The sequence below is a fragment of the Sander vitreus genome, chromosome 21 (assembly GCF_031162955.1).
Source record: "Sander vitreus isolate 19-12246 chromosome 21, sanVit1, whole genome shotgun sequence".
NCBI lineage: Eukaryota > Metazoa > Chordata > Actinopteri > Perciformes > Percidae > Sander > Sander vitreus.
The window spans coordinates 22,209,014-22,232,788 of NC_135875.1; the positions used below are offsets into that span (position 1 = coordinate 22,209,014).

The 23,775-nt window shown below is 40.9% G+C and overlaps 1 protein-coding gene across 5 annotated transcripts in view; it reads left to right on the forward strand.

Moving 5' to 3' along the window:
- Window positions 1–23,775, forward strand: part of spag9b (sperm associated antigen 9b) — a 44,553-nt gene that overhangs the window by 13,154 nt on the left and 7,624 nt on the right. For 2 of the 5 annotated variants that reach the window (XM_078279259.1, XM_078279260.1), the window contains exons 3-17: window positions 217–287; window positions 2,205–2,302; window positions 8,645–8,792; window positions 12,832–13,294; window positions 13,410–13,503; window positions 14,053–14,177; window positions 14,727–14,784; window positions 15,726–15,878; window positions 16,011–16,071; window positions 16,872–17,002; window positions 19,035–19,091; window positions 20,212–20,391; window positions 22,300–22,429; window positions 23,118–23,207; window positions 23,559–23,720. In XM_078279259.1, the coding sequence (XP_078135385.1) occupies window positions 217–287; window positions 2,205–2,302; window positions 8,645–8,792; window positions 12,832–13,294; window positions 13,410–13,503; window positions 14,053–14,177; window positions 14,727–14,784; window positions 15,726–15,878; window positions 16,011–16,071; window positions 16,872–17,002; window positions 19,035–19,091; window positions 20,212–20,391; window positions 22,300–22,429; window positions 23,118–23,207; window positions 23,559–23,720 (2,021 nt within the window). Of the gene's footprint in view, window positions 1–216; window positions 288–2,204; window positions 2,303–8,644; window positions 8,793–12,831; window positions 13,295–13,409; window positions 13,504–14,052; window positions 14,178–14,726; window positions 14,785–15,725; window positions 15,879–16,010; window positions 16,072–16,871; window positions 17,003–19,034; window positions 19,093–20,209; window positions 20,392–22,299; window positions 22,430–23,117; window positions 23,208–23,558; window positions 23,721–23,775 lie in introns of all 5 variants that reach the window. The other 3 variants (XM_078279263.1, XM_078279262.1, XM_078279264.1) reach the window with 3 other exon arrangements.

Below are 23,775 nucleotides of genomic sequence, written 5' to 3' on the forward strand. Positions count from 1 at the left end.
TACTTGACTTCCCACTGGGCAAATCATTTGTCAGTGGAACAGTTTGATTCATGATTTGTCAAATAATGATGATGATGAAATTACATTAGTTAATTCATACAGAACAATTGCCGTTTTGGGACAAAGTTCCTTGCTGTTTTCAGTCAATCTTGCTGAAATCCAATGGATTGTTTTATCATGTACTAATAGTAGTAATTGTTTCTCTTTTTCATCCAGTTGGCAGATTTGAGGAGAGAGAAGCAGAGCTCAAGAAGGAGTATAATGCTCTTCATCAGCGACACACAGAGGTATGCCGGCCTGGGATAAACGTGTGTGTTAGGTTAACTTCATCACAAGGTTTTTTCATCTGTGCATGTGCTTACAAAGTAATGCATACATACAGTAACAACATCTCGCATTGTGTTTTTTAGACTCAACACAATAACATACATACATACATACAAATTCATGATTATAAATGGAAAGCTGAAATGTTTTGTTTCATTGAAGTATTCATCCCCAACAGGAAACCATGCCACTTAGAATTCACTTAGGCTTAAATGCATATACACTACCGGTCAAAAGTTTGGGGAAATTTCCAAATTCCATTTTTTTTTTTTTTTTACCAGGGCAGCAGTTTTCAGATTACATTATGTGCTTACATAATTGCAAAAGGGTTCTCGAAGCAGTGGCTGATCTTTAATGCAATATCTACATTGCCCATTATCAGCAACCATTCATCCAATGTTCCAAAGGCACATTCTATTAACTAATCTGATATCATTTTAAAAGGCTAACTGAGAAAACATTGGAGAACCCTTTTGCAATTATCTAAACAAATAATGTAATCTGAAAACTGCTGCCCTGGTTAAAAAAAACAATGCAACTGATCTCAGCTGGTATTCTGTCTGTAATGGAGTGGAATGGAAAAGTGACCCCAAACGTTTGACCGGTAGTGTATATAATTTTTTTTTTTTTCTGTGTCCTTTACACCAGGGTCATGATTCAGAGTTGCATATATACTGTTGTACATGAGTGCATTGTGCACTACGAGTGAACAAAGAAACGGAAGACAAAGACAAATCCAACGAATGATGTTTAGAATGCAGAGATAGAATCATAAAGAGGCAAATTTGCAGAAAGGTATAACACTATTTCTAAAGTCCTGGAAAATAACTGTAAAATACAAAACCAAGCTAAAAGAATGGAACATATTAGAAGTGGTCTCTGACTCAAATTGAACAATCAGGCGAGGATCTTGGTTGGGAACGACTCCAAGAATCACCCTGAAATACTGAGTTCTGTGGCTAAATTGAGAGATGTCCCGCACTGTAATGCTACAGTATATAGTGGCCAGAAGGACGTTGCCCTAAAGGAATTTATCACCTTTTAAATGCGATTGTGGCTACATAAGGCCAATGAGCTTTTCAAAAACATATAAAAAGGAAATAGTGATAATGAGTCATTTGTTATCACCAGACTCAACGTACATTACCTGCAGAAATATAAGAATCTGTTGTTAGAAAAAGTATGTTGAATTTGAGATTAAATGCAGAAATGGGTGAACAAAATAGAGCGATAGTAAAAGGTTGAAGAGCGAGAGAATTGTATAGCTGACCTGTGAGGGATAGAAAAACAAAAGTGCTTAAGAATGGAATGGTGTGGGCAAGTTGAAGATGATTAAATGATGAAGTATCCAAACTTGAATAATGTTTCTGCTGAGCCATTGGTCCGCCTTGGTCTGTGCTACATTATGTATCACTAACAGATGCTCCAAAACCTCTCAGGCTTCAGCAACCAACTGCTGATCTAAATAATGTTGAATAGAGAAGATGAAAGTCTAATAAAAGTTGTCACTTACACACTGTTGCTACATCTAAATTATTTATTGTGTGTCTGACTGTCACAGCTGTGTCTGGACACAATATACCTCCTATGTGAGTGACCAATGACGGTTACTGATGGTAGGAGTTCTCGTGACCATTTATAATCAAATATAAGTTTGATAGCAACATAGTCATATATTCTTTTCTAAATCCTTTCATTACAGGCTCTTTGGGGAGTCTTTTTACACATAATTCAATAGTAGATTTTAATACAGCATATAAAACATAAAACAACACAAACACAATCTGTATTATCCAGATTGCAAAATAATTGTACATCAATAAGAACATTGAATTTGAACTAATTCCACAACTCCCTGTGTGTTGCATACCCTCCAGATGATCCACAGCTACATGGAGCACCTGGAGCGAACTAAACACCAACATGCGGTCACAGTAGCAGAGTCCTCAGATGCAGGCACATCAGCCAGAACACGGTGAGACAACCCAACCACACCAGTCTTTCTCCATACTGGGTTTGTTCATTCTAAACATAGTCCGTTTTTTCACCCGAAACCTACATCATTTGTCAGTCCTATAAACACTTGGACTTAAAATGTCCATATAGCAATGTTGTCTTCGAAGATCCATTTGGACATTTAACAGCAGTTTATTCAATAATACTAATCAGGAAACACTTTCTTTTAGAGAAACTTAAAGTGCTCATATTATGCTCATTTTCAGGTTCATAATTGTATTTAGAGGTTGTACCAGAATAGTTTATGTGGTTTCATTTTCAAAAAACACCATCTATTGTTGTACTGCACATTGCTGCAGCTCCTCTTTTCACCCTGTGTGTTGAGCTCTCTGTTTTAGTTACAGAGTGAGATATCACACTTCTGTACCGTCTTTGTTGGGAGTCGCACATGCGCAGTAAGTACTGCTAACTTGTCAGTTGCAGAGCATGAGGGCGTGCCATGCTAGCAGCTAGGCGAGCATTATAATGCGTGTTACAAAGTGACGCACGTTCATCACGGAAGTAAATGTTGGACTACAATAGAGCTGTTTGGAGCAGTTTGTGGAAGATGGTAAGTCCCTTTGGGGTGGACTTTGGGCTTTTTCACTTTGTAAACCTATAATGTGCACAAAAAGATATATAACACAATACAGGAAAGGGGAAAAGCCAAAAAAGCACAATAGGAGCACTTTAACACCTTTCTACACTCTGCGTCGACACAATGTCAATACTGATTGTTAAATCAGTATATGCAAATGGATTGTTATGTAATTGGTATCAGAGTTTTTTTGTTAATAAAAAAATCTGCCAGTGGACAGTTGGAAGGTTGTTGATGAATTTTCTTGATTTTAAGTGTAGTGATATTTGGTTTTGCTTTAAGATATGGACACTAACTGCAGGTAAATGTTAGGAAATAAATTAAACTCCAACTGCAATTTTTATGAATAGCCAAAGTATGGAAGGGAGACCTTCATTATAAACTAAAGGAAGGAATTCAACTGGAAATATAGCTGTAAGTAGCTATGAGGGGGCCAAGCAGTACACTAGCAGGAATGGCATTGCCATGGCATGAGCAAGCACTCACAGCAACTTTGATGGCAATTGGATAAAGAATGGCTGGAGATATCATTTACTTTGTTACAGTGCCCCTAGAGGCCAAATTACACCAATGTCATTGTGTGTTCTCACAATCAAATGCCAAGTCCCTGTACCAAGTTTGGCTTTAGTACATCATAGAGTTGCTGAGATATGCGCGCACTTTCTTTATTACAGCGCCCCTAGAGGCCAAATGACACCACTTTCCTTGCACGTCCTCACAATCAGCTACCATGTCCCTGTACCAAGTTTGGACTTCATACATCAAAACGTTGCTGAGATATGAGCTCACTTCCTGTGATTATAGCGCCCCCATAGTGATCAAAGGTCACCAAATTTATTTTACGTCCTCGGGATTGGGTCTTGAGTCCATGTACACAGTTCGGGTTCGATACATGAAAGCGTTGGTGAGATATGAGCCTACTTACTGTGATTATAGCACCCACCTAGTGGTCAAAAGACTCCAAATTGATTATGCGTCCTCAGGATGCGGTCCAAAGTCCATGTACCAAGTTTGGTTTCGATACGTCAAGTTTCGTGAAAATCGGACCAATTTTGTGACCTGTGAAAACTTTTTTGTGTTTTGAATCAAATCCAATATGGTGGAAGGTCCAACATGGCGGATATTGACATCATGAGGTGCATTGAGTTCGGCATCAGCCAAGGATTCCAACTATATCTCGATGTTCAAAATCGGGCATACAGTTCAAAAGTTAATCGCATGGATGCAACGCATTTCACAACTTTTTACTGTACGGTCCCAGTCTAGTAATATGAACAACTCATCAGTCAATAGGTTAATATTATTTGTTTTAGAGTCAATGTGTGGTTTATGCAAAGATACTGGTTCAGCCTTTTGTGTCAGCAAGTACCAGTTTTAGCTTTGTCCAATTTGTTTTTCCTTAATGATTTTTCAGTATTTTGAAGATCTGATGTTACGCCTACCGTCCCAAACCTTCCAAGGCCGCAGAGAAGCACATCCACAGCATGTTGCTACTCTCACTAAGTCACCATGCTTCTTAGTGGGGACGCTTTGGTTATGCTAAGGGGTAGTGTTTGGTTTTTGATTAAGTACAGTGGTCAAAAGGCTCCATGGTCCTTCTTTCTTTCACTTAGTCTCAATGTTTTCCACTTGCCTTATGGTAAACACTAGTTCAGATGTTGTATGTTTTTTTTTCATCAGTGGCTTTTTGTTTGCCATTCTGGTAAACACCAGGGCAACAGTTATTGTATGCACAGGCTCTCCTGAGTTTTTGAGAAGGGCCTTCTGTACGCAGATTTACAGCTGTGTCATATATTTGTGAGGGGTTTTTAGTATTTCAGTGGACAATTCATTGTATCCTGATTGGTTCTATTCAACAATATTGTTTTGGGGAAATATTTGTCCTCCCGACGTGTTTTCTTTTAGCCACACTAGCAGCAAGGCTCTTGTGATGGCAATGTTGCCATTTGGTCAGTCAACCACTTTGTTCCAGGCTGAAATATCTGGACAACTATTGCCATGCAATTGTTTTTACAGACATTCATGGTCAGAGGATGAACCCCAATGACTGTGGTGATCCCCTGACTTTTTTTTTATCTAGCACCACCTTGAGTTTTATATGTTTTTGTGCAACATCTTGACCCCTTTAATAACTTTGGTCATTGTTTGACTGTTCCTCTAGCACCATCATCAGGTCAAAATGTCTATTTGTCTAATACATAGGGTTTATGTTTATGCCCCAATACCTTCAAAACTGACATTTTTCACACCCTCAGCTGTTCTTTGTGTTGGGAGCTAATCAGCAAATGCTAACATGCTAAACAAAGATAGTGAACGTTCTAAACCTGCTAAACATCAGCATGTTAACATTATCATTGTGAGGATTTTAGCAGTATTTAGCATTTAGCTCAAGCACAGCCTCACAGAGACGTGAGCTGACTCTTGTTGCCAAAAAAGTGAACATCCAACAGCTGTTGGATAATCTCTCCATTCAACTTATTATGCAACGGATTGAACCAGTTGGCTGCACCTGTAAGGGAAATTGGTGTGTCCTTAATGATATAATAAATGCCACTATTTAACAAGTTTTAGTTTGTAGAAACGTGTTATCATTGTGACATTGACAAAACATGAAACGGTTCCAAGAGGTGTGACTAGTGGTTAATAGAATGGCACTGTCTGACACTGCATTCAGGCAGCCCCCTGTATCTCCTAGCGCTTCATTATCCCTCCAGTTAATGCAGACACACTGCACACACACACACACACACACACACACACACACACACACACACACACACTCTTTGATCAGTCTCCCTGTGTTGCAGCCAATAAGCTGCAGCCTGAGAGGAGGCATACGAAACGAGCTGCCTCAGCACCCAAAAGAGAGAGGGAGATGTAGAGGGAGGGGGGGTGGTTGCCATCAGAGTGAGAGAGGGAGAGCGTCGGAGTGTTCGACACACTGCACAGCGGCAGCTGCGTCGCATCTCGCCAGAGGATAAGTAGAGTGAAGGAGGAAGGAAACCAGTATCACCTGCTAGAGGAAGACACTGGAGGAGAGGAGCTGCTGCCAGCCTCTTCCTGCTCGCTGTGGACGATCTACTGCTCTGCTCTGTGTGCTGCTGCTTTGCTTCAATCAATCACTGCTGCTCAAGCCACCAGGATTACTGTTGTTTTGTCTGCGTTGACCTGTTCCCACTCTCTGTCTGCCTCGCAGTTGAGCTGCAGTATACAGAGCTCACTGCTCTACTGCTGTAGATATACTTAGAGTGGGTAATGTCCAATCAGAGGTCTGCCAAGGTGAATTTGGTGCTTCAGTGATCCCCACCTCATCTGCTGTCATCGTCTGTGCCCCTCAACCTCCTGGTTAAGGCACTGGGCCATGATCTGGGGGGGCCATGAGCCCCGGGTGTATGCTGCTGTTTGTTTTTGGCTTTGTAGGGGGAGCGGTGGTCATCAACTCTGCTGTACTAGTCTCTCTGTCAGTGCTGCTGCTGGTTCACTACTCTGTCTCTACCGGCGGCTTACCTGCCCTGCCTTCCTTACCCTCCTTACCCAGAGCCAGCAGGTAAAGCGTGTATGTGTGTGTGTGTGTGTGTGTGTGTGTGTGTGTGTGTGTATGTTTTGCTAAATGTATGTATCTTCCCAGCTGTAATCTGTGTCTATATAGATAATGCCTGTTTATAGCCATGCAGTTGTAGTGTTGCTGCCATGTGGGTGTGTTATAGTCAGACAGTATGAGACTGCACTCTAAAAGTAGGTCAAGAGAGACAGGAATATCTGAAAGACTACACCACCTTAGATATTTCAATTTCGCCAGAGTTTATAGCTGTTGCACGATTATTCTCATTATTTAATTAACATCTCTTTCTCAGATGAAACAATGGCGGAGGACTAATGCCTCAGCATGTGAGGTTTTTTTTCCCTCACCCCTCAGTTCAAATAACAAAAGGCAGCATTGGTCACGATCAGTGGCCTGCTTGTGACCTCTCAATATGGTGGTGTGTCCATTGTTTTTGGGCTGCTGCTTTTCATCGCTGCCTGCCGGCTTCTCTTTTCAGTGGCAGCCATCGTTGTGCTCGACTGTACAATATTTTTTTTATACCTAGCCACTGGAGTGAGGATAACTGCTGGTGTGTACCTGGTCTGATGCAGTGGAGAGTGCATTGTGTTTATCGGAGTGTGCCTATGCATTCCCGAATATCATTGGACTTTCAGTAATTATAGTTGTTGTGAAATGGCAGTTTGAAAATGAACACCTCCATGCAAGAGTGAGCTAGTTTGTGAGTTTTAATATAAGAGCTGTGGGATGTTTCCTTGACTCTGTGTGTGTCTCTCAGCTGGCCTCCTTCTAATAACACACATGGCAGAATGCATCTCCAGTCACAGAGATACACACAGACAGAAATGGATGTGTTATTGCCTGAGCTAATAGGTGGGAGGTAATGGAGTTTATGAGGCAACCAGTTTTTATTTCTCTTCCTACCACTTCAGTGCCAAACGGTCCCAAGGGAGTCTTTGCTACAACACCTCTCTGTGAAGTCACATCACACATTCTGTTTTGTTTGGTCCAACTGATTACATTATGCTGATCTGCTTCCACGGCACTGAAAAATTGGCAAATTAAAGTGCCTGCCCATTTAATTTAGCAAATTAAATGTATAACATGTCATGTCAATGAGTTCAGGCTTAGTGAAGTACAATAGCTGTTGCACCAAACTTTATTCATCACTTCACACTACAGCCTTTTCTACCAAGTGTCAGTCTCTCTGTAGGAGAGAGAGGGTCAAAACATTCAAACTAATGAGAACATGTCCAACCTGGTTTATATAGTATACAATATATTCCGTACCTTGCACTTTTTATTGCACAGTATAAATCACATGTCCTTTCACCATGCTGTTGTCAGGACTACTTTCCCTGCTTAAGGTCTTCTTTACTCCCAAAGCAATCAGGCAGACTAGCAGTGGCTCTAGGGATGGCGATGTTGGTCTGTCGTCTTGACACAGAATTCACTACAAACCTCCATTGTACCCAGAGGATGAATCCTAATGACTTTGTTATTCTCTCTTAGCACTACCAGTGGGTCAAAGTTTTCACTTATCCAGTGACATACTGTATCTTAACATCTGCAAGATGGAGTGCAACAACAACTTTGTGCAGACATTCATGGTTCCCAGCTGATGTATCCTACTGACTTTGTTGATCCCCTGTCTTTTCCTCTAGCACCATCATGAAGTTGACATTTGTGGTTTTAATGGATGGATTGATCAGACATTTGGTACACGCACACATTCATGCTCCTCTCAGGAGAAATTGTAATAACTTTGGCAAACCCCTAACTTTTTCTTTTAGAGTCGTCATCATCACGGTCATAGTTTCAATTTGTCCAATACTTTGGTGTATGTACCTGCAATGACAATGCCATCCCAATCAGCCTCTGCTATACTTTATAGAAAATGTTAGCATGCTAACATGCTAAACTCAGATGGTGACCATGGTTAACATTTCATGTTAGCGTTGTCATTGTGGGCATGGTGACATTAGAATTTAATTCAAAGCACCGCTGTGCCCGAGTACAGCCCTTACAGAGCCGCTACAATGGCTGTAGACTCTTAGTCTAGAGTTCTGTCTATTCTAATTACGTAAGAATAACTTAACCAACAGGCCAATCTCTCACACTTTTTGTATTCCTTGGTTTCAGAATTGCTCTTTTTTTTCTTCTTCTTTTGTGTCTGTATCCAGAAAGGAGCGTCCTATCTCCATGGGCATATTCCAACTTCCTGGGACTGATGGTATGACCCCTGACCTCCAGAGGGAATCTGTGGACACCTCTTCAGAGCCATGGAGATACAACAACATTAGCCATCCGCGGTCCAACACCACCCTCAAGGTATGACACACAGCTACACTCACACACATCGGTCCTGCTTTTGAAGTCTTTTAAAGAATTAAAAATACATCTTCATATCGCTAGTTATAAAGTGTAAAGTTACGGTCTGATGTTGGCTTGTAGAGCTTCCCACGGATCAGACTAGTGACATCATGCCCAGTTCAATTAAATAAGATTGAGGGAACAAAATGCAAGCACTCAGTGCTAGCAAACACCAAAGAACTAGTACATTTCTATTCAGAGAGAAAGGATTGTTCAGTGTGTCCAGAATTTTTAGCAGCAGCTTGTGTGTAAGGGGGTGGCTTGGAGCCCAGCAATCAGAGGAAGTGGTACCATTCGGGGGCCTGTCTTTAACCTCAAGGGAGGGTGGAAAGACAGAGTGTCTTCACATTGTTGCTGTTGGAAACCATGCTGCAAGCAAGGCTCCGTCACGCATATTAATGACCACCTAATAAGTATTCATTTGCTGTTATTACACTAGTACAGGGTCAGATGGAAATTGTAATACTACGGTTTGAGTTTTCCTAACCGTTATTTTGACCCACGTTATCAGGACTTGTGTTTCATAACTGGCAGCAAATGTGATCGATAATTCTTAAACTCACCCTGAGTACAATATAGGCGTACATCTTTCTCACAACTTTTACACACACAGTCTTTTCAGGCACCCCCAGTGAAGATATACAGCAGTGCCTTTCCTTTGTGTTTTGTCCTCTGACTTGACATTTTCCGAAGATTTACAGTTAATGATCTCTTCCCTCTCACCGTGTGTGTGTGTGTGTGTGTGTGCTACTGTAACAACAAAAGTGATGGCAGCATGCAGACAAGAAAGGAAATACTCCCATCAGTGTTCAGATAGATGAACCGGACACTAGAAAAGGGAATATATTTGAGAAAAAACAGTATGGAGAAAGCTTAATTATCTAATATTATCTCATTTAATGTCTGTGAAAGCTTTAAAGTAGGGCTGCGCAATATATATCGATTTTATATCTATATCGTGATATGAGACTAGATATGGTTTTGGATTTTGTAATATTGTTATACGGGAAGTGTTGTCTTTTCCTGGTTTGAAAGGCAGCATTACAAATGATGTAATTTTCTGAACTTACCAGACAGTTCGAACTGTTCTATTATGTTATACAACCCAACGATATCGTCGCAAAATATCGATTTGGAACTATTTGATCAATAATATCAAGTGACGTCTGATTTTCTCCATATTGCACAGCCCTACATTAAATTATTGTCTATTTTCAAGGTGACTGAAGGATCTGTATGGATGCTTTGTTGTTGTCCTGATTGTTGCTTTTCCATCAGGCACTGTGCTATTTATAGGACTAAGCCGCTGGCATTAATGTATCACAACAATACAGTGTTAGCAATTCTGCGTGCCACCCGGGGGGGGGGGTGTTCTAAGAGCTGATGAAACCTTAGAGTGAGTGATTAAACTGTATATCCTACTCATTTTCATTCAGAATACAGCCTTTAACCACCAGGTCACCATGCGTACCAGAAGAAGCCATGAATACTACTCACTACACAGTTCACTCATGGAGTTCAGGCTTTCCCCACACCTTTGCTTAATTTTCTAGGACACATTCAGATCAGTTCTAATTAAAACATATTTTTCCTGTTCTTGCAACATCCCTATATATCTGTGTATTACATATAGCCTTGGTTGTTTTGTTTTGCTGAAAATAGTCTTAAGGAATGAATGTTAGGAAATATTAATAATCAAGGTCTTAAATATACCCTCAGTTTGAGGGACAGTTCTCCTCAAGCAAAGTGGAAGGTGAAAGATCGCAGGAGAATTTGCCCATTCGGAAGGCTGATCAGGACCAGGTAGACCTGTCTGTCACTCATGGAGAACCTCTAACCACAGCATCAACTTATCTGGTTTAGTAGTTGTGTTGTAGTGTGATTAAATCCAACGGTGCTAACAAACTGGCTATACCGCATATCTAATTGAAACTGCTTGATGCTGACCTGTTCCTTTTTATATATATATTCAGCTGACTAAATGTGTGTTTTTTAAAGGAGACCTATTATGCTTTTTTTTTTCTTCTTTTTTCTGTCACATAAATATAATGTTACAATTTTGGATGTTCATACGTGGCCAAAGCTTCAAGTAATGAGGTAAACGTATGTAAAATAAAAATAAAATAAAATAATCCCTGTGAGCAATCCCCTCAGGTTTCAGACGATTCTGAACACTCCTCTTCCAAAAGTTTTTTCTACTTTCCACTCTCGAGGTGCCGTCAATCTGTGCCGTATTTGTTTATATGGTCATCTGCTCCAGGCACGGTACTGCAGTGTTTGCATTACATACATGTAGCTGCATGGTAACCCAGGGAAACCTGTGTTCTTGATTGCAGGCGTTGTTAATCTCTTCCCCAATTTCAGCTCACATTCCTGCTGAAACATGTTCAATTGTGTCGTTTTTGGTGAAGAAGCTTTTATTGGTGATTTCTCACTAAAGTGCCACTTTATACTCCATTACAGTCAGTCCACTGCTACATGTAACGCTAACAGTCAGAGCAAGCTGTAATCTTAGCTGCCGATATTGTTAATTTCTTACCAACTTTGGATCTCATTCCTGCTGGAAGCCGGTTGTAGAGTTTTTTGTTTAGAAGTCTTTATTGTTTTTTTTGTTTTTTTTTACAGTAGAAAGTGCTGCTGCATTCCGTTACAGGGAAGTTTTTTCAGGAGGGGGGCTTAAAGAGACACGCACTACAACAGCGCCTTTCAGACAGAGTATATATAATTGCAGCAGCCATGGGCAGTATGAAAATTTTTTATTTTTTTGGGATAGAAACACAAACCTGAAATGAGCATATTAGGTCCCCTTTAAAAGCAACAGGATTTCTTTTTTTGGGGATGTCGTAGCAGGAAAAGCACATGTAGTTGATACCATTAAAAAGGCTGCATTCCATTTACGTGAGCCTTAATAAGTCAATTGTATTTGTCAGTTTAATTTCATTCTTTAAGTTCCTACAATTTATACATTCAAACAGTAATGATGATACATATATGTGTGTATTATGGGGGGTGGGGGCAGTCCTAGCCACTGTTCTCATTTGGGGTCCTAGTGGCCTGGTGTATCCGGTACCTTCTTCCCAACCTCAACAGGGAGAAAAGGCGGTTACCTGGGTGGTTTGGATCCTTAAAGATTCTCCTAGCCTAGTTCTTGCAGTGCCTGGTGTAAACATTCTTAACCCAGGGTAGGGCACTGCCTATTGTATGTTTAGCCAAAGCTAGTGGCTTACTGGGACAGTCAATGCAACTAAGCCATGTCTGCATTTCCTGCTATGACAAGTCAAAATGTCTGCTCTGAAAAAGGTCTATTTGAGACGGAACATGGGCTCATAACTTCTTAAAACTGTCAGGATCGACATGCCTTTTTAAGGCTGTTTTGACACCCAAACCTAATTTTGATTGTGGTTGTACATTGCCATAATGAATATGATTTGTGAAACATGGAGTGTCCTGGTTGCATGTGGTGATGTTTGTGTTGGTTTTAGCTGCATGGAAAGGTGCACACTGTTTGGCACAGTTTGTTTTAACATCTATTATTTTTCATTCATTTGATTTAAACAAAAGGAATGTACATGTATGTGCTAACGTAGTTTTCTGAAAGATTCCTCAGTTTGAAGAATCCTCACTCAATGCCCACTTGCTCAGGAAAAAGATAGCAAGTGGACCTTGAATTAAGATTATTTTGTCAAGCTACAGTTTACAAAATCAATTCTCATTTGTGTTGATCTTTTTTTAATCTAATTTGGGAATGGAGTATTTTATTTTTTTGGCTTGATACCACTTTTGTTTTATTTGTTTTGTTTATACTTATTTTGTTTGGTTTGCATTTTACACAAATGTGCTGCACATTAACTGCATTTACAGCTTAACGTGTTGGAGGTTCATAATGTTTAACAAGTAGACATGTATTGTTGACTTCATGAAGATCATAGTTTTACCTTTTGTTTTCCTCGTTATCCCCTGACTCTCTTCTTCTCCTCTCCTCCTCCTCCATCTTAAGGATGAATTGGCCGGTTCGAACCGTGGAGGCTCCAAGTCCAGTACTCCAAACAACCGTGGAAGGGTCTCCAAAAGTGGAACTCCCGTATCTTTACAAGCTGGAGGTTCCAAATCCAACACCCCCATGTCCTCTCAGGGTGGTCACTCTAAATCAAACACCCCCACCTCAACAGACAGTGCTAACTCTCAGTCCACCACACCACTATCTCCTCCTGATAGAGTGATAAGTCCTGTGTCCTGCCAAGGCGAAGGGTCTGCCTCTGTCACATCTGTGTCTATTGCTGCTTTGGATATTGCCATGGAGTCTATGGAGCAGGCCGTTTCAGATGGGCTCAACAAGAACCTAGACGGGAACCGTGGAAAACCAAAGAGCGGTAAGGACATTGCAGCCGTGCAAGAAGGACAGCAGGGTGAGCTTGGACACGATGGTCAGGACTCTGCCGCTACACCCCTCAAAGGTGATGGTTAGTACTGCAGTTAAAACACACAGGACTAGTAGCACTTTAACATCATCTAGCTGCCGTTTGAGTGTACTGGCTTGCTCATTCCTCTGCTTTGTATCTCTGCTGGCTGTATTAGATGGAGCACACAACCAGGAGAGCTCTGAGGTGCAGGCTATCATAGAGTCCACTCCCGAGCTGGACATGCACCACGATGGCTGCTTAGGAACAAGGTACAGGACTGATGATTAGATGTTTTATCATCATTACCCTATAATTAGGAAAACGTTAAAGGATAAGGCTGGTATATGTCTATATGTGTCTTTTCCTCAACAAATCCCATGAGAAGACGAAAACCAACGATGTGTCAGCATGTTTTAATCATATCCGATGATTGAACTGTTGTCTCCCCCCTTTTTTTCACTGGCTCATTAATGTGTTTTTAATAGTTTTTGGGCAGCAGTGGAGCTCTAAGTCACAGAGGAATAAGTTGCAGTATATTAGGTAGTACTTGTTAGTAGAATCAATTCATTGTTGGTTATGATATATTCATGGAATGTGTTGACAATAAGAAAAACATAGATTCAGAATGACTCTCCAACAAATAGACATCATCATCCCAGTTGGTATCCATTTGTACTAAAGTGTAAAAAAAACAAAATAGCGTTAAAAGTAAAAGCTGTGTTCACATGTATGATGGCGATATTTTGCAAAAATAATCATATTGCACTACCCATGCCTCCTTCATCAATTTCCTCCCCCTACCTTATCTGTCCACCCAGCACACCAACTAAAGGTGGCATAGAGAATCTAGCGTTTGACCGCAACACTGACTCTCTGTTTGAGGAGCTGTCGTCTGCAGGAAACGACCTGATAGGAGACATGGATGAAGGAGCCGACATGCTGGGTAAGAAGAAGAAAAAGCATCATCATCTCTACTTTTACAAACTGCTTTCTTCCCCTGTTGAATTTTCTGAATTGTCTTTTCTTTGGCTGTCGGGCTTTATCGTCCTCACAGATGAGTTTTCTGGTGTGTATCAATGAATTCCCTGAAGATCTCTCTATACCAGCTCCTTATTGTCATCATTTGTGTCCATGATTCTGGGTTCACTTTCAGTTCCCTCCCTTTCTTATGGATGTGCAGAATAGTAAATAGTGCTACTGTGTTGAGAAGGGCAGTAATACTGTAGACTTCAGATTTAGTTCAAACGAGCCAATTTAACTTACTGACAGTGTCATAAACCTCTTTCTGATTTGCATCATCTCTTGCATGACTCTCAGACTACAGCTTTCTAGGTAAGACTGAGAGAACAATATGTTGGTATGTAGGATAGACATAAGAAATACTTCTTTACTGATTTGATGTTTCTATAGATCTTTTTATTTTTCCCTTTCACGATAGAGCACACGATAAGATGAAACGTTCTGTATTGACATTACGGGTGATCATTTTCAGGTATGGGTCGGGAAGTTGAACATCTCATCCATGAGAACGCCCAGCTGCTGGAGACCAAGTTAGTAATCATAACCTCTTTTTTTGAAGCCATCTCTGTCCCACATGTATATTTAATCAGCCAGAAAGAAATGGCAAACACCGAAAGGGTTTGTCCTCGATATTTAGAAGATTGCCTCAACATGACTCTCACAGAGCATTCCCCAACTCATTAAATACCCGCGCTTTGTCCCAGCCCTTGGCGTCCGGTACAGAGACACAAGGCACTCACAAAGCACTCACATACACGTGCAGCCGGACCAGCTATCAAAACAAAACAAATTATGCTGTTATTCCACTCCATTACATAGCAAATAGTTGTGTACTGCCATATTAATGTTCTGAATATAGAGTGCAGCCAATTTAATGAAAAAATGACTTAACATTGAAGTAAATTGCAGACATTGCTGCATTAGTGGGTCATGTAAGGTTACATGCCAAATACCGGCATCACCTTCCCTATTTATTCTGTATATGCTTATTGTTATCGTTTCTTGATAATGCCCTTTGTGTTTGGCATATGGTTACAACATTTCAGACTGTTACCCAGCCATATCAATTTGCAGTGTCTACTGATGCACCTGCAGTTTGCAAATTACTTACTGGAGTTTTATTATTTTTCTCATTTGATTTGAAATGTTGCACATCAAAGCACCAATTGCTAGACATTTAATGGCTAACGAATGCTGTTTATTGGCATTGAAACTAACATGAACCACTTCGGTAACTCTGATTTACGTTTCTTCAGTTAGAACCCTTTTCCAAGAGGTGCTACTATTTTTTTGGTCTACGCCTTGTTGCCCTTCATTATAAAGATAATAATGAGGTTAAAAAAACAATTTCATGAATAGATAAAAACAGAAATGTCCCCCTTGCATTGTTGAGAAACGTGACAATGCTGCCACCTTGTGTTTAATTTAGATATCCCATTAGAAGGTGATATGCATGTTTATTCGTTTTCAGAAATGCTTTGAACGTGGTGAAAAATGACCTGATAGCACAAATGGATGAACTGACTTGTGAGAAGGAGGTTCTGCAAGGTGAGCTAATTGCTGTCACTCAGGCCAAGACCAAACTGGAGGACAAGAACAAGGAATTAGAAGATGAACTCAAGAAGTGAGTTGGTTTGGACTTTGGCTTCAAAACACAATATGCAACACTAACTGCCTTCCAGTCTATTGTTATATCTAGTCTGTATAAGTCTGTATAAACGTGGTTGCGAATTAGAATTTGTGTACTCGCTTGCAGGATACGAGCGGAGCTCGAGGCCTCCAAACAGAAGGTCAAGAATGACAACAACGAGGATGATGTGAGTCTTTGCTATTTAATGTGATCTGAGTGTGTGATACACCTGTATGGATTAGAGCAGTAAAAGTTGTTGAGGAATGCTAACCTACTGTAAATGTTGAACCCGATTTTAAAATTTCTCTAAATATTAGTTTAGAGAAATTAGTGTTCCCCTTACAAAGCTCCGTATGTATTGATACCAGTCTACTACTGTGTTTATGAACACACACAGGGTCATGGATGGATGACTCACAGACTGCCAGCTATTACAATTTACAAAATCCACCATGTTTTCCTCTCAGCCACTTTCACCGCTAACTCCAAAAACGAAACCTAGCAGTCTAGTCGGCAAGTTTTTTTTTTTCTGCAAATCCAAACAAAGGCACAGATTGGCTGATCCCTGCCATCCCACAAATGGTGAGGCTTTTGTCTCAGTCACGCATTAACACACATCCACCTCTTTCAACAGCATTGCGCACACTCTCCTGCACACTAAGCTCTGTTCAAACTGTCCCAAATAGTTCAAGTTTATCCATTTCGTAGCAGCTTCGTTGAATTGACAGCAAATCTCCAGTCTACCGATTCGTAACGTTAGAACCGGGCCATAGGCCGAATCTTGGTCCATTTAGACCGATGCAGGGGTCCGTGTATCGATGTAGCCGGATACCGATTCTGATCGGTGAATCTTTACACCCCTACTTCATTGCCATCATATTGATCGTCTGATTTTAAATAAAAGGCCAATGTGAGCATGTGTTACATATAATCTGTGTATGTATTGAATAGTGGTTTAGTGGAGTTATGCTGATGTTGTGCCTGCAGAGCGATGTGCCTACAGCCCAGAGGAAGCGCTTCACCAGGGTGGAGATGGCCAGAGTCCTGATGGAGAGGAACCAGTATAAGGAGAGGCTAATGGAGCTGCAGGAGGCTGTCAGATGGACGGAGATGATCCGGTAAGAGAGGAGGAACCGAGGCAGCACTGCAGGGCTGAACAAATAGTGGAAAATATCTAATTGCAGTTTTTCTGACCAGTTGCGTCAAACTGCAGGCCTGTATTCGTGGTCTACATGGTATTAAAAAAGATATGATTGCACCTTGAATAATCACACATGTATCTATTGCACATCAATAGGTCAACCCAGTTAGAGAAAAAAAGTAAATTTACCTATTTGTCTAAAGAAAAATAATCAATTTAGCTCCCATTTATGAAATAGTGGCAGTGGTGCCTAAAGGTTAGAGAAGAGAGCTTGTGACCGGGAGGTCGTCTGTTCAATCCCCAGACCGACAGGATCAAATCTGGGTGGGGAAAGTGAAAGAGCAACACTTGTCCCTCCCTCATTACCACCAATGAGGTGCCCTTGAGCAAGGCCCTTAACCTCCAACCGCTCCAGTGGAGCTGCTCAGTGGCCAACAGATCAGACTGTGGTTGTACCGGGCAGCTTCCAGGTATGAATGTGTAACTGTGTGAATGTGATCAGGTCGTTGCTGCAAAAGAGAGGCTGACTCTCAGTGAACCTTCCCTGAATAAATAAAGGTAAAAAAAAAAATGATAGTAATGACATCTTATTGAGTTAACATTACTGTAAGTTTATGCTCCAGAATTAGAGTTTTAAGGTGATAAGCCTGAACGATGTGGTCTAAGTTTAACCGGTAGATTCTGATAAATCTATTCGATAACTGATGTGAGGCGATAGCCTAGATGGTTTCTGCAGTAGAAGACTCGTCACTCTTGTTAGTCTTTTATGAATAGCAAAAAGACAGCCTCAAATATGATGCATAGAGTGATGTTTCTTCTTCCAAAAAACCATCTTTGGCCTAGTGTAAGTAGTACAGACGCCGGCATGCATAGAGCATATTAAATGTCCCATGACATGAAAATTTCACTTTGAGGTTTTTTAACATTAATATGAGTTCCCCCAACCTACCTATGGTCCCCCAGTGGCTAGAAATGGCGATAGGTGTAAACTGAGCCCTGGGTATCCTGCTCTGCCTTTGAGAAAATGAAAGCTCAGATGGGCCGATCTGGAATCTCCTCCTTATGACATCATAAGGAGCAAGGTTACCTCCCCTTTCTCTGCTTTGCCCACCCAGAGAATTTGGCCCACCCATGTGAGAGAGACATCATGGCTTTCAAACGAGCAACGTGGCAGTTGGTCAAGGCCACACCCCCACTCTCCACTTTGCCCCCTCCTCTCCTCCTCAGTAGCTACAGACACAGAAATGGCACATACTAAGGAAAGCTCATTGTGGGACTGGCTCTAGTGGCTGTAATTCTGCACCAAGGCTGAATTTCGGGAAAGAGACTTCAGATACAGTATGAGGGCACCACTAAGGTCTATATAAAAGAGACTTCAGATACAGTATTAGGGCACCACTAAGGCCTATATAAAAGAGACTTCAGATACAGTATTAGGGGACCACTAAGGCCTATATAAAAGAGACTTCAGATACAGTATTAGGGGACCACTAAGGTCTATATAAAAGAGACTTCAGATACAGTATTAGGGGACCACTAAGGTCTATATAAAAGAGACTTCAGATACAGTATTAGGGGACCACTAAGGTCTATATAAAAACATCCAAAGAGCACCATGTCATGGGACCTTTAACCAGACAAAGCAACGATTTCTTTTTTGTTGTGTTGCCAGAAAATTGCTCTCTTTGATATAAAAACAGTTAATCATTTAGCCCTAATTTCAAGTTAGGAGTGTTATCCCTGCCATTATTTGTTAAACTTTCTATATACTATACTATTATTTGATCATAATGTTCTGCTGTTGCAATTGAATACAATCCCCCGGTTCCCTTCGCTTGACCCTTAACACATACATACACACACAAGAAAACCATCCACAAAGGGAAAATACAAAGCTTACTATTCAAAAAAAATTGTACGGTTTGAAGTTTGAAGTAGAAACGGAGGCAGTGACTGTAAAACCTCATCGAAAGCATTACATTTGATTCAAAGTGAATTGTCTTTTTCAGGGCTTCAAAGGAGAACCCAGCTCTTCCAGAGAAGAAGAAATCCAGCCTCTGGCAGTTGTAAGCTCCTCTTTTCTTTTCACTTCAGCTCTCAAATATCAGCCACAGTATGTTTACTGTGTTTTTTGATGCGTTTTATTTTGCTTTTCTTTTATATTCCATGTTGTGTGGTTGTGTTCTCCAGGATGTAGGTAAATCTTTGACATGTTAACGGTGTCTATCTTGACTGGCTTGCGATGTTCATCTCGACGACAAACTCTTAACAGACGAGAGCCAGCCAGGAAACAGTGGCTCTGATCTTAGATCTGAGCTGCTTTACTGTCACACGTATTTATTAAAAGTTAAAGAAAGATATCTTTTGAGGGAGGTATGGGGAATGCACGTCTTTGCTCACAGAGGAACTAAATCTGATAACTGAATTTCTGTTATCTGATCCCTGCTCTCCTTTGTTAAGTTTGAAAAGGAATGAGTTTGGTTTGAAGGAGGACATTGTTTGGGGCAGGTTTTTGGCAATGGGATTGGGACAGTTGTGTGTATGAGAGAAGCAAAATCTGACAAATCCACCATCTCTTCTGCCCTGTTTCTGTGTGTTTCTTTATATCCTGCTGATGTTGTGATGTCTGTGTGCAGGAGGTGCGTTGGGAGGGTTGCTACAGAGATGGGAGGGAATGCAGGAATGTGGGTGGAGTGTATTGGTCAAACAAAGCAAATACACTCATTAAGATAGACTTACCATTTCCTATCTTTAAGTTACAGGCGTATATTATATGCTAAAGTATTCATTTGAAACCTCTGTTTCTGACTGTATATAAACGGTCAGATGTAATGGGATAAATACTGTGTGCTCTCACTGTAGAGTTAGCTGGAAATGAAGTGTTATTGTCCAGTTTTGCTCTGTGTTGTTGACTAACGTCCTAGTTGGTGCACAATATTAACCCTGCACTCTGCATTTTCGGACAGCTGCTCTGGTTAATGGGGACATGCATATCAATCTATCTACCTGTGTGAAAGCTGGCATGGTGTGTTGGCATGGGAAAAGGAACCTTTTTACCCTTAAATGTTGAACCTTACTTCTGCCGCTGGAGCTACTGCTTGTGTCCATCCCTCTATACGTTTGTCTGTGTGCTTTTTTTTTTTCTTTCTCTCGTTCCTTTCCACTTCCCCACCCTTACACCTCCAGTTTCAGCCGTTTGTTCAGCTCATCGGGCGGGGCAGCCAAGAAGCCGGCAACGGACGCCCCAGTGAACGTCAAGTACAATGCACCCACCTCTCAGATTCAGCCATCCGTCAAGAAGAGGAGCACCACACTGCAGCAGCTGCCCAGTGACAAGAGCAAAGCCTTTGATTTCCTCAATGAGGAGTAAGTCAGTCAGGGTAAAGTAGAGTAAATGAAAACGTGTGTTACTGTTACCTGTGTATGCTGAGGCACTGTTGATCCCTTATGTTACATGAACACTTGGGGAAAAAAGGAATAACGGGCCACTCATCAACTATCTCGGGCATCACGCTTTTTAAAAGGGACGTTAAATACAATTTGACAATTTTTATTTCGCTCAATTCAATTATATTTTATCCATAGTTTTGAATCCTAACAGAAGTTATCTCAGGACACTTTCCAAATAGAGCAGGTCTAGACCACAATCTATAATATACAGAGACCCAACAGTTCCCCCAAGAGCATGTGCTTGGTGCGACAGTGGCGAGGAACAATGCCAAGCTATAAAAACCCAAGCATTACAGATCTGTTTGGTGGATGAGGCCTCACGGCTGAAACACATCCTAATGGCTTTCAAAGGTTTAAATCGGACAGCTGTACTGTCTTGGGGTGCTTTCAAACCCCCAACTGTCTGGTGCAGTTCAGATTAACTCTGATGCATTTGGGCTGGTGTGAAAGCCTGCTGCAGATGAAACAACTTTACAGAGACCGCTTGAGAACCTGGGTCTTAGTCTGCTTCCAAGTGGACTCCTTGTGATGGGAAAGCAAACTTACCAACCACAGGACGTTTTGACTGGAGATATGTGAATATAGTATGAATTGGAAAAAAGTAAACGATTGTTAAATCCATTTGCTGATCATAAACTGTTAAGAAAGAGCTCTCCCGATTTATAAGCGAAGAATAGCCCAGTCCGTATTTAACACGTACGCTTTAGTATGCAAGTGCAGGGATTTCCCCTGATCCATCAGAAAAAGGGGGGGAAATAAAGTGAATTGTTGACACTAATCTTAATCTTCTGTGCTACCGGGTTGAAGATTTTGCCAAACAATACACTTAATACCTTTTTATCAAATTCCTTCAAAGTCTTCACTACATATATTATAAGTCTGGACAGACATGGATGTAAATTGCAACAACTGTACTGGTTGGCGGAGACATACAACCGCAAGGTGGTACATCTAGTTTGTAATAAGTCTGTGTGAACAAAAACTGGACACGATCTAAAAGACAATGTATCATTTTTTTCTGGACCACATTTCATGAACTGCAGGTGTGAAAGCGTCCTTAGAAACTTCCTCCCATCAGGGACGTCAGCATGTTTGATTGACATGACTTGCGGAAATATTTAGAACAACATTGACAGTAACAGTGTGTTTTGTAGACTTTTTCAGTTAAGTAACTGTCAATGCTCTGCATATGTCTGGTCTGAAAAATATTAATTAAAATCCAACACTTGAATTGAGCATAATAACAACAAATTTAATGAAACTGGTCACGGCGACGTTCTAATTTGTATTTAGACCCTAGTCTCTCTTTGCCAGACCCTCCTCCAAAGTGCCCTGAAGGAGGGTCTGGCTACTCCACATAGCATTCGGGGATGGGAGAAAAACGTGCTCTGGTTTATTGGCATTTCTTTAAACCAATCACAATCGTCTTGAGTGGTGCTAAGCACCGGGAAAAGCTGCGGTGCCGATGCAAAATAGTCTCTGGAAGGCACTTGTTTTGGTGGAACATGTGTACGTTTAAAAGTAGTTTTAACTGTGCAACAGAAAACTCCGATTGGACAGATAGTCTAGCTAGCTGTCTGGATTTACCCTGCAGAGATCTGAGAAAAGGTTAACCATAGTCCTCATAAATCGACCGGTCTTTAAAATGCCAACACAAAGGAAGCCCAAGTCAACAGATATCCGGCCTAAAAGAGTAAAATCCGGTGGATTTTCTGTCGGCAACGGAGCAATCCCGGAAGTGCAACGTCAAGGATATAGACTTTAGAAACCCTAACCGTCCAACAATAGACCTCTTTGTCAGTGAGCTGTTGTTCTGTCCCGCAGAGTGGCAGCTGATAATGTGGTGTCCAGGCGGGAGCAGAAGAGGGCTCAGTACCAGCAGGTCAAAGCCCACGTCCAGAAGGAGGACGGCAGAGTGCAGGCTTGCGGCTGGAGTCTGCCTAAGAAATACAAAGTAAGGAGATGAGTACCAAAACCTTTTGCAGTAGCACTTTATATCTTCTGTTATCATTATAACTCATTGTTTGAAGAACGCTGAAGCCTGCTGCTTTGTGCCGATACACGTGGGTTGCTGCCCAGTTCTACTTTTAAACGTCTATTTATTGGTATTTTAGAAGGCAAACCTATTTTACAAATTCTGTAAAATATTACAGAAAATTCTGTGAGATATTACAGAAAAAGTTTTACAAAAACCTGACAGACACAGACACGAACACAACAGGTCCTGTACAAAAGATGATCGGATTAGATAATAATCAAGAGTACAAAGCTGCTCCGCATGCTTATTGACATCACACCTCTGGTAGTTATCATAGCTAAGAGTTAAGGTAAGAGCCTTAATTTGTTGCCTAGCTTCTACTATATCAGTGAAGGGTTGCCAAGTCTTATAATATGTTTCAACGGAACCACGCAGTGTATGCCCAGTTCTACTTTTAATGTGAAATTGCGATATGAAATAGCCATCTAAATAAAGGCTTTTTAATTTTTTCATGCCTTGGACCTTCTTCTTTTTCTCTTTGAAGTTGTTGTTCCCTTTCCAAAGAACACTTTCATCATCATTGTTTTGAACTTCTGAGCACCTGTTTCTGAGCTATAAAAGAAACGAGCTGTAATGCAACTGTGGTGTTTGTATTTTGTTTTAGGCCAATGGTGGCCAGACAGAGAGTAAGGTGAAGAATCTACCTGTTCCTGTCTTCCTCAGACCGCTGGATGAAAAAGATGCTTCTATGAAGGTACTTCCTTTAGCTTGTTAGTGTATAATAACTGTAATTGCATACAAAATATCGTATTGGCTTTTTATATCTGTGAAATTAAGTACTTTTTTTTTTTTTTTAACTACTACTCTTTAAAACCAGTATGGGAAACCAATGTTTGGACTGAAAGTGCTGATAGCCCAGTATTAGGCAGATATTGTAGAAAACCATTCTGGTAATTGCATTGCATTTAATTATAAGGTCATTTTCTTGATAGTTTTCATACATGTCTGAAAGCTATCAGGAGATATGTAGTGTGATAGGGATGCATTGATATATCATGCATGTCTCATTGTATTTGACTGCTGTAACTGTGTGTCTGTGCTTCAGCTGTGGTGTGCTGCTGGTGTGAACCTCTCTGGAGGTAAAACCAGAGACGGAGGTTCGATCGTAGGAGCCAGTGTGTTTTACAGCGACGTCCCCGGACCAGAGAGCCCTAAAAAGAAAATAGGATCTCAGAGCAGCCTGGATAAACTGGATCAAGACCTCAAGGTACACACACACACTTGGTGATAATGATATACATAATTACTAAATAATTCAAATC